At 34.4% G+C, this 11,899-nt stretch overlaps 1 protein-coding gene across 1 annotated transcript; it reads left to right on the top strand.

Annotated features, from left to right (window-relative positions):
• Nucleotides 1-349: 349 nt before the first annotated feature.
• LOC131028474 (protein VARIATION IN COMPOUND TRIGGERED ROOT growth response-like) lies at nt 350-6,951 on the top strand. The gene is made up of 7 exons (XM_059220428.1): nt 350-813; nt 900-1,911; nt 1,995-2,139; nt 2,459-2,529; nt 4,005-4,133; nt 5,436-5,885; nt 5,987-6,951. Exons 1-7 carry the CDS (start codon nt 350-352, stop codon nt 6,467-6,469), a joined length of 2,754 nt encoding a protein of 917 aa, XP_059076411.1. The 3' UTR covers nt 6,470-6,951.
• Nucleotides 6,952-11,899: the final 4,948 nt, after the last annotated feature.

Here is an 11,899-nt window from a genome sequence, read left to right as displayed (position 1 = left end):
TATTATAACTAATTTGAATAGATTATAAAATAATAATTATTAATACTTTATTATATTTTTAATAGTATCACGTTCATCCCCATCCCCTCCCTTAACTATTTGTATTTAATTTTAAGTAAGAATAAGAAACAATCCAATATGTAACTAGGTTTGAATAAATCAATTGACCTCCCTTGTTAAACAAATTTTCCATATCATAGTCCACTTAAACTTATTATTTAATGTTCTACAATAGCTGTGTACGGTGAGAGCCGCTCACAAACGTGAAATGTGGATTACTGTTTTCTGACTGGGCAACTATCTCGTTCTCCTTTACCCGTTTCATTTTTGTGGTATTCACTGCACTGGTATGGAAGAAGTGTTTCCACCTTATCATGTTTTAATTAATCACAGAGGACCTGATGTCAAAAGAACTCTTGCCAGCCTCATCTATCACCGTCTGGAAGGCCATGGTTTGAGGGTGTTTCTCGATAAACATGAATTGCAAGCGGGAGATTCTTTAACCCCTGCAATTAAATCTGCTATTTGTAGTGCCTCTGTTCAGATCGCTATTTTCTCCAAAACATATGCACAATCCGCTTGTTGTCTGAATGAGCTCTTATGGATGTTCGATTCTCGTTCTAGTATTATTATTCCCATCTTTTATGACATTCAACCTTCAGACCTTCGCCATGTTGACCAAGGAGCATATGCCGGAGCCTTTCAACAACACAGAGAGAAGGGCAGGGTTACCATACAACAACTGGAGAGCTGGATAAGTGCCCTCAATAAAGTTTCTGCCATTTCTGGCGTGGTGATCAGCACAGAGGAAGAGTGAGTATTTACATCATCTGAATATATTTGGTGTATAGTTATTTGCATGAGCTTGTGGCTTATAACAAGTTTTGGAATTATCTCAGTGACCTTGGAGAGCGTCTTGAAGAAATTGTGGAGATTATATTAAAAGAGGTGAGAAGGGAAGATCTGGATATGGGCAAATACCCAGTGGGACTCCGTCAAGCGGCAGAGCATTTCGAAAGGGAGGTTTTGAATCCAAGTGAAATAAGTGGAATCAAGGTTGTGGGTATTGTAGGACTTGGTGGATCAGGCAAGTCAACTCTGGTTACTCATCTCTACAATTCCAAGCGTTCCCAATTCCAGAGATGTTGTTTCTTGTCTCAGGTGAGCAAAACCGATTTACCCTCTCTGCAGCAAACTCTGCTTAGGGATCTTCTCTGTGATCAGAAATTGGGTTTTCAGGACACGCTTAGAGGCAGGAGCATGCTTCGAGATCGTCTACGAGGGTTGAAACGTGTTTTGATTGTTTTTGATGATATGGCTGATACAGAGCAAGTAGAGAACTTGTTATTTGTGAAGGATATTGTTGGAAATGGCAGTCTGATTTTGGTGACATCTAGAGACCAAACTTTGTTTGTCAGTTCTAATATAGAAATATACAATATCAAATTGTTAGATTCAGAAAATGCCCAAGAGCTCTTCTATTGGCACGCTTTCGGGCACTCTGAACCAGTAGACGATTTGCAAAATATGGTTGAAGAGTTGGTTGGTATGTGTAGTGGGTTTCCATTGGCTTTGAAAGTTTTAGCGGGGCAGTTCCACAATGAACATGATCCAGGGAAATGGAAGAAGGAATTGGACAGTCTCCGTAAACAACTGCCGAATAACGTATTAAAGCAGATAGTAAAGGATAGTTATAAATCTCTTGACATTAGAGAGAGAGAGGCCTTTTTAGACATTGCCCATTTCTTAAATAGAGAAGACGTAGATCTAGCGGAGAGGGTTTTGGATGGATTGAATGGTAGCGGTACTCAATGCCTTCGGACGCTCCGTCGTAAATGTCTCGTGGAGTATGAAAGTGCAGACATAATTCTTCCAACAACAATACGTGTAAGAATTATCCGCAATCCTCAAGTAGGCGTAGATCTAAAAGTAATTAGAAACTGTTTGTTGGCATAATTTGGTTGATGAATTTATTCTCAGGCTGAATTTGTAAGTTGGAGGAGAGGGGTTTGGAGAAGAGCAAAGGGAAGTTAAAAAGTAAGAATGCACGATTTAGTGAGGGACTTGGCAAGACAAATCGGCACAGAGGAGTTGCCCCTTCGCTTTTGCTGCAGGAAACATACAATGGTCCCCCGACATGTATCTGATGTGAGTTATATTTTAACCATGAAATTTGGATTTATATAAACTAGTACTGCACTTGAATGGGAGGGAGGTGTAATGGTGATATCAATTCTAATTTGAAAATTATTGAAAATTAAAATTGTGTGTGATTTTTTTTTAAATAAATAAATTTTAAATTTTAGATTTTTTTTTCAAATTTTCTAAATTGAGTAAAATATTATTATCAAAATATTTCAATACATTTTATTTTCAAGTATCTATAAAAAAGTATGATATTAATAGACTATAAATGTAGTATTAATACTAATTATATTTGTATATAATTATATTAAAGCTTCCTTAATATCTAATGTAATTGAAACTGTAATCGGGGTTTATTGGGATGTATATGGGTTATTGTATTGGGTAGGTAGGCTCATGTTTTTGAGCAAAACTGAGGGGTTTTCTTATTGGTTCTTTCCCCTCAGTGCTCTTTGAACCAGTCACCATGTAAATATAAATATATATATATATATATATATATATATATATATATATATATATATATATATATATATATATATATATATATATATAATTTTAGTGGTATCATCCACTTTTATCAAAAAAAAATATTTGTATATAATTATATTAATAATAAGTTAGGTTAGATAAATTGTTTGAAAGTTCACAAAAGGCACATATGTTGACTATTCTTTCACATTGTGAAATTTGTTGACTTATCTTTAGAGTTGACATCAATGTGTCTTTCATGATCATTGCCACATGAAATATTGCCCTCTCCACCACTATTTCATTTTCTATTCGTGTATAACCAATTGTTCCTATTGTTTACACGCCTAAAGACTTGTAAGATCAATAACAAAGGCATATTTTTAAGCTCAAGGATATATTGAATTGGATTTTCAATATAATTTCACTATTGTAGGGAGAGTGGTTTTGGTTCACTTCATTTTGGAAAATAACTTTTGAGAATAAAGACATTCCTTATCTAACATTTTTTTTTTTGTATTAAGCATCATATAAATAGCAATTACAAAATTCGAGAGTTTGGGCTGGAAACCTTGCAGCCAATTAAAGAGTTAAAACATAAGATGCAGGAGCTATATCAGACACGAGCTCAATACATGATATACAATCATTTACATAGGACAAAATTACACAAAATGATAGACGTGTTCAAGCATCATGGGGTGTACAGCTAACTGAACACAAAGGAGGAAACAGGGTCATTGTTGTCACCCACTGGGGGGAGCCATGTAGTCCAACCTAGCTCTCCTTCGCACCAAACCAGCACATTGCCTTCGGCAAATTGATCTCTGTAGGGATGGGAGGGTAGTCCTTCTAGCTCCAGCTCGATGAAGTCTTCCCTCTGTTGTCGTGCCTCCATCTCTTGCATGAACCTCATCAGCCCTTGTTCAAAATGAGTCTTATTGCTTCCCATGCGGTCCCCATGTGAAGCCATGTGAGAGTTCTCTTATGAAAACTAGAGTAGAGCCATTCTTTAGCCACCTATCGAATTTTTCTTCCTCCAGTCTTAGTACCACTGTGACCTGCATAGCAACAAGGTAGCAGATGAGTCTCCTAAGAGACTCGGTGAGGTTCCTACTCTTTCCATTAAACACATCATCATTTTTATATTTCCAAATGATCCACATAATTTCCAAAGAGAGAGCAAACCAGAAAAGATTAGCATGTTTCTTGCCACCTCTAATATAACCAAATACCATCTCTTCAATAGTAAAACAGTTGCTATTAATTGAGATACCAAACAGATTCCAGACTTCTCTAGCAAAATGACAACCAAAAAAGATGTGGTATATAGATTTAGGGATACGGCAGCGTTTACACAGTAGGGGGTCTCTGTTGTTGTCCTTTAGTGGCAGTTTATGAAGAAGGAGTCTCCAGGCAAAAAAATTCTTCTTTGGTTCAGTCAGATAAGACTAGAATCTCGAGAGGGTAGATTGCCATTGTTTGGAGTCCCAGGAAAGGTTCTAGGTGCAGTTAAGGTGATCAAGGATATCCACAAAATCAGTAAGGGTAGAGTAGATCATTTTGGCTTTGGTTAGCAAAAGGGGAGATCCATCTATCTAGCAGAGGGAGGCTAAAGGGGGGCGGGGAAGTGGGGGAAGGAGGGGGAAGGATGGGAGCAAGTGCAGACTTAAGCATGGTATAGGTTCTGGCCTAGGAGAGGGGGAGGTTGATTTAGAGCTAAGAGATTCCCAGGAGATCAGAGTGCCATCTTCCAGAATGTGTTCAAATGTGACCAGTCCTTGGTTGTGCCATTTCAGGGCAGAGCATCCTTGAAGATAGGCTAGCTGTTTCCCATTGTGCAGAACATTCCACCATATAGACCTTTTCAGATTGAGAGAGCCTTCCTTATCTATTATGCCTTTATTGCTAATGTATTGCCTAACATGGTTTCAAGCTTCCCATATAGATTTGAAGACTTCTGACCCCGCAAGGGAGACCTCAAGATTCCTAGCAATCAGATCACTCATGGGTAGGTTCTTCCAATGTTTTGTTGATTTTGGGGTGGAGCATTGAATATTGTTTCTCTTAACTAACATTTGAAAAACAAAGTGTAAAACTAGCAACCAATATTTTCATTTATTGTAAATAGGTTGAAGCACCATCTATTGTGAAATTAGTTTTAGTTTCTTCCAAATATTGAGGTAAGTCACTTGCAATGTTTTCAATGAGTTTTTTTAAACTTGTATTTACTAGAGTTGACAACTCATTGAGCCTAAAGAAACTTTGAGATACACAAAAAGTGGTTGTGGACAACCTTGCCATTGCAAAATGTTGCTTCTAGAATCAATTCAATACATCTATGACTTTATTAGCAATCCTTTCATTAGTGCTTACTTGATTGTAGATAGTTGAGGCATCATTTGATACCATTCACAATTAAAAGTTTGTGAAGCTTTAACATATTATAAGATTATGTGATGTGCATAGTGAATGTCATTTTCTTCTAATTGACCAATGCAAAATGATCTTTAGAAAAATTGAAACATCATATATAAACACACTTTTTCTTTTTTTTTTCGCATACATCTTGATCCTTAATGCCTATAATATATAATTTCACTTAATATTGAAGCCCTTATATTATAACCAATTCCATTGTTCTTACAATAATATTTCTCATAATAAATAAAATAGCATTAATTATAACGCCTTCTTCTTGATGAGGGACTGATCTTCTTGTTTAGACCACGTTCATGCTTATTAAAAGTATTATGTATTCATATCTAAATATAGATTTTTCCATAAATTAATATTTTTTTCTTACTACCTCATTTAAGGGTTCGAGGAATAAGTTCGATGTACGAGGAATTCGTAGAGATGACAAGAATTGCCTGAAGTGGAACGGATTCACTCTCAAAGATATTGCAGGGAAAACAGCATGGCATCCATTCTTCCAAGTTATGCGGATCCAACAAGCTACACGTCGCATCCTGGATGATTGTAAGTGGCTCAACCGAGACGATGACGATCAGTTGCCATATGAAAATATATACGGATTAAAACTTCTGGCGTTGCAAAATTCCTCTCTTCTTCAGCGATTGAATAGTGTGTCCGGAGATTTGATATGGTTGCGCTTGCGTCGATCCAAGGATACTCCTACTCCTATCCTTTCACGGATAGGTATAAGCAATCTCATTCCTTCTACTATCTTACTGAAAAATTTAAGAGTGTTGGAAGTTCATGATGTCAACAATCGAGATTTCATCAACTCGTTTTATGATCGTGAGGTATGTACATCCTTCCTCACCCAGTCTTTCAACTTCACCGGAGCTTTTCGATATTGTAATTGTAAATAATCTTAGCAATTAAAACACTATTGGTATCGCAGCCTCTTTTACATCTGCAAGAATTGACAGTCACGTGCACAAGTGACTCTCAGATGTACAATCCATGGACCGCTGGTCCTTCAACAGCTGGTTTCAGAAAACTGAAGTTAGCCTCCAAGATTTCAGACTCACTGCGACATCCAATTCCTTCAAAAGCTGTTTCCACTAAACTGTCTTCAGTATCAAATGCTCCTGATTTATTTCAGAGTCAAATAAATATTGGACACTGGCTTTGGGAGTGGTTAGGAAAACAGAAATGGAAGAATTTGGTTAAGCTAATTTTACAAAATATTGAAGAAATGATGACACTCCCATTTAAGTTTGAGGAAGTAAGAAACCTCAGACATGTAGATCTATCTGGCTGCACCAATTTGAAGGTTTTGCCAGATTGTTTTACAGAAGAATTATTGCAACTTCAATATTTAGGCACTGCGAGATTGCAGGAAGCTCATTCTCAGAAATTTGGGAAAAATCTCCACGCTTGAGTACCTCGACTGTGAGGGTTGCTCTATGCTGAATGAATTGCCGGAGGGAATGGAGGCTCAAAAGTCCTTAAAGCATTTAAATGTTCTCCGTACTGAGCTGACGAAATTGCCTCAGCATCTAGAACAGCTGGAAAATCTGGAGGAACTACTTATAGGGAGCTCAAAATTGATAGAGTTACCATCTTCTCTATATACTTTGAGCAGATTAACAGACTTGGCCCTGTTAGGATGCACAAAACTGTTTTATATTGACAACTCAATTGAAAAGTTAGTGCATTTGGAAAGGTTTAGAATATATAATTGCGGACTGAAAGCATTACCAGAAAGAATTGCGTGGATGAATATGAAAATTTTGGATGTTCAAGATTGTCCACTTGGTTCCAACCACTTACTGATAGGAGTGGATTCAGCAAATATTTCACCGGATAGTTCTCAGGTGCAGAGAAACATTGATCACGGTGCTCATCACAATTGCTCAAGTTGTTTGACAGATCTGATAATAAGAGACAGCCAGATTTTAAAGATAGATATTCCTCAGGCCGAAAGTCTTTTTCCCAAGCTTGAAATTGTTGATCTTTCCAGCAATATCTATTTGAGAGAGATTGGTAGGTTACCAGGCAGTTTGATAACCCTGAACCTGACGAACTGTTCAGAGTTGAAAACACTGGCGTGCCTCTCTAATTTGGCAGGACTTAAAGTTCTTGACATAAGTGGATGTATCGAACTAGAAACACTTAATGTGGAAGGTCTCAACTCAATTGAAGTAATTAAAGCCGACATGTGTTGGAAATTGCAGAGCATTCAGGGACTGGGGCAATTGCAAAAGTTGTCTTATTTTCAGATCTCCGTTGATAGTTTGCCCAGATCGAGTTGCACTGACTTTTTGGTGAGTCACAAAAACTTTTGTTAATCTTACCACAAAAAATATCTCAAACAGGTATATTTGCCGAAATGACTAAATCAAATTATGTTTGTGGCACTTTAACTGATTGTGCAGACTTGTGCTCCCAATATATCAACGGCCGTCCTTTCCGGAAAATCTATGAAAATGGAGGCCGTTGATAAAATGGTAGGTTCAGACTTTTACTCCTGCATTCGCATCTCTGTTAAATGACATTGCACGATAAAAATTGATTGGCGCGTTTCGTTTAAATGAACGCAGGACAGAGTTGCTCGCAGATTTGAAGGTATTAAAGTGCGTAGCAGTTTAGAGAGCGCTCAGTTGGAGCGTACTGTTAAGCTGAAAGGTGCTATATTTCTATACCTTATAACGGATCAGGACTGCAACATTGAAGTGACATTTTTTGGTCATGTTTACACCGCCCACTCTTCTCGTTTTGAATATCCAGTACATATACTGATGTGGACAAAAGATTCAGAAGTGTATAAAGATTTTAAATCCTCTAGTGATAAAGCAAGAGATTTTAGTTGGTTGAAAACGCCAATCAAGAAAGGATGGATAGTACAAGCCGAAAATTCAGAGGTTTGTAAGCGGTTCACAAGTTATCTCTTCGTTGAGGGCTACATATGAGCAACAAGTAAGATTAGTCCATTGTATGAAAGATGATGCAAAGGCAACATTGCAAGATATTCAAATTTTAAAATATTTTACGCTTTGTAGTAAAATTTAAAGGTTTGTAAGCGGTTCATATGATATCTCTTTTTTGAGGAGTATATATGAGCAACAGAATAGAGTCAGTCCTTTATGAAAGATGAGGCATGGGCAACATTGCAAGAGATACAAACTTTAAAATATTTTGAATATTTTTTTTTCAGAAAAAAGCTCAAAGAATATCTCTTTTTATTTTTATTTAAAATTTATTTCAACTTTTTTTCATTTTTTTTAATCTAGTTAAGGCATTCAAGACATGAATAAAAATAATCTTAAATAAGTCAAGAGTTATCATTATTGAATATTATTTTAAATAGATATAAAACTACACATTCTTTTTATGCAATATTGCAAAATAATATCATAAAGATGTGTGGTTGTTACATAATATCATAATATGTAAAGAACATCACAATCATTTGAGTAATATTTAGTTTGTAACAAAAAGTTCTAAAATTGTATTTGAAGATAACTAGTATAAAATATTTGATAATTCAAAATATTATCATCTTGTAGAAAATGTTTTATGATAGGTAATAGGTTGTTCTCCCTCACTTTAATTTCAAATAATTGCATCCCTCAAAGTAACCACAAATTATTTTTGTTTCTCACAAAACACAATGGAAATATAAATACTCAAGGACTGATGTTGCCTTATAAAAAGAAAAAACTGAAAGGGAATCAAATAATTTGAGTAGGAAAATAAGTTTTTTTAATGTATATACCTAGAAACCATCATTGAGATACCTTTTTGATGAAAAATTTGGAGGGTAAAATAGATTCTTAGCTTGCAAATGTTGATTCTACGAGATATCCAAGTGTGCTACTTGCATAAGTATCTTTATTTTTTTACTTTTATTGACAATTTTTTTGACCACATTTGGATCTATTTTCTTCAGAAAAATATAGAATCTTCTGAATGGTTCAAACATTTCAAAGCAATGGTAAAAAAAAGAAGAAGATGTTATCTCAACGCAGTCAAAATAGATGGAGTGAGATAATTCCCTTCAAGAGAGTTCTGTCATTTTTATAATAATCATTTCATCAAGATATAGGTAGGTGCAACCTATACTTTCCACCAAAATGACTTGAAAAAAATGACCATACAAATATGAAAATGATATGATGTGTGTAGGATTCAAACAACTATCCCAACGTTTATTGAATAGAAGTAGTGGTGTCCATAGTAAACATGAATTTTAGTCCTCAAAAATTCATTAAAAACATTAGTACAAAAGAAAATTACAATAGTCATAAGCCTTTTATAAATAATCACATAATTTTGGCTATCTATAAATATGAATATTCTAGATCAAAACATGTTTAAGCCATATACAAAATGTTATCCTTGTATATTTTTGAGATATTCTAATAAAACTAAAGGGAATGGATTTTATAACCATCTAACAATAATGGGTTACAAAACTTGGGACATCCTAATTTTTGTCTTCATTCAATGTTTTTTAGATATATAATTGTTTAGGATAAAAAGATGATGAACTAAACTAGCTATTAACTCAACTAGGACCAAATCCTCTTTCATTAAACATTGGGATACATACCACAAAAGGGGCTATATACTTGAGTAACTCTTACTCAGAGAGAGTCAAACAAGCCTTGAGTTATATTTATTTTTTTGCTTCAAATATTGCTTGTTTGATTTGTATATAAACTAACTAGGTCCTAAGAATGTGTACAAGCACACATAAACTAGTAAAATTATCTGATAGAAACTAAAATCTAAAGGAATAACACAATAATGGAACAAAGACTCATAAATGAACCTATGAACGTAAGTAGAGTTGAAACTAGGCTATACTATAGTTAGGCACAATAGCCTTGACTAGCGATCAACTGAGCATGGACATTAGATATAATACCCTAAGAATCGAGATTATCTTTGTACCAAATTTGAGTCTAAATAGTGAGGACTGTGGCATTAGGAATCCTAGTCCTTGATGATAGAGGTTCTAGTTGTTAGTGTCTAGGTCCTTTATGATGAAATTTGTTAAGGTTTTCTAGCTATGACCATGAGATATTCATACACTAATAGAGCCCTATATTTGAACCTACAAAATAGAGATAAAGTGGGGTTGTTGCTATATAGGGTCTTGCCTTAGTCAAACCCCCATTTTTTGTGATTTTTACCTATATGGATAGATAAGTTGAATTTGTAAACAATAGTGTATGCTCGCAACCTCAAACATGTATAATATTGTGGTGAGATTAAAAGAAAAAAGATAAACTAGAATCCTATCTTTAGAGTAGACCGTAAATGAAATAACCAAAGAGTTATTAATGAATTAACTCAAGGATACATGAATAACATAATAATGATAAAACTCAGATCTAAAGATAAATTGCAAAATGGTAAGAATGACATGAAATCATACCAAACCCCTTAGGGAGATGTAAAATACAATCATTAGTTAGTGACTCCTTATCATCCTCCAACATTCCTTGAAGATTCCATCATGATGAATAAATGTTGATGAAGACTTGATGATTTTTATTATTCCTATAATTTGTAGACTAGTAGAGTCACATTAAGTAGGAATTTTACATCATTAGGATAACACAAATGAGGAAACTAACTTTCTTATATATGAATAACAACCTTAAAATTGATAAAAAGATAACTTACAATGATCATATCCCAATTTTGAGAATAGATATGGAAATGTCAAGGCTGACACATTACTCTGCCAAAATTTTAGCCAGAAAGCATCGAACATGGTAGCATTTGCTACCATATTGATAAAATAGGCTTAAATTTTAAGGGAAGCAAGATGATAGGGTCCTGATATTGTATTTGTAATTTATATTAGGATCGATGAAATTTAAGTGGAGGAAAAAGTGCTTTGTAATTTGAATTGGGATAGGACCCATATAGACTTGAAATGATATAAGAGAAAGGGGGGCTATCCCACATTAATGGTTCACACTTTTGCAAATGAAGAAAATTCATGGAGGAAGGGAAATGTTTTTTTAGGGGGGTGTTCGAACGAACTAGGGGTGTTCGAGCTCGAACCCCCCCTCATGGTTCGATTGAACCCACCATCGGATAGGGGTTCGATCAAACCCAGGGTGGGTTTGGGGGTTTGATCGAACCCATTAAAAAAATATATTTTTAACGGGTTCGATCAAACCCTTATTTAATTTTTTTTTTTTAAACTTTTATAAAAACCGAAAAACGACAGTTAAACTATCATTTTCAAATTTGTATTTTTCTGTGTCCAAAGGGGGTTAGAGTGAACCCGACGTCAGCACCATGTCAACATGCCCTGTCAGTAGCAACCAACATGTCTCACCTTTCATCTTTAGACCTACATTATTTCAGGTGCACAAAATAACCTTTTTTTTTGGTTTAGTAATATTTTTATTTTATTAAATTTATTTAATAATTAATAAATAATTTGTTTGTTAATTTATTTTTTTAATTAAATAATTGTATATTTATTGTTTTTCAGCATTTTAGAAAAACGTTTGAAAATTTAATGTTTTGATTTAATGTCAATTTGTTTTTAAAAAATAACAGTATATGTATTTTTTTTTCAACTTTTTAAAAAAATGTTATGAAAAACTTAGAAAACTAAGGTAGTAAATTAGAACTTAGAGAAACATTAAGAAAAACATTAGCAAACTAAAAAATTAGAAAAATATTACAAATCTAAATATAATAAATTAAAACGTTAGAAAAATTAATAAATTTAAATTTTAAAAAACATTATAAAACTTAGATAACAAATTTAAACAAATTACACAAAATAAATCCTCTACAATGTGACCCCTTTTCACATCCTATTACACACACAACA

The sequence above is a fragment of the Cryptomeria japonica genome, chromosome 5, assembly GCF_030272615.1.
Source record: "Cryptomeria japonica chromosome 5, Sugi_1.0, whole genome shotgun sequence".
NCBI classification, from domain to species: Eukaryota; Viridiplantae; Streptophyta; class Pinopsida; order Cupressales; family Cupressaceae; genus Cryptomeria; species Cryptomeria japonica.
This window is presented reverse-complemented; position numbering and strand designations above follow the sequence as displayed.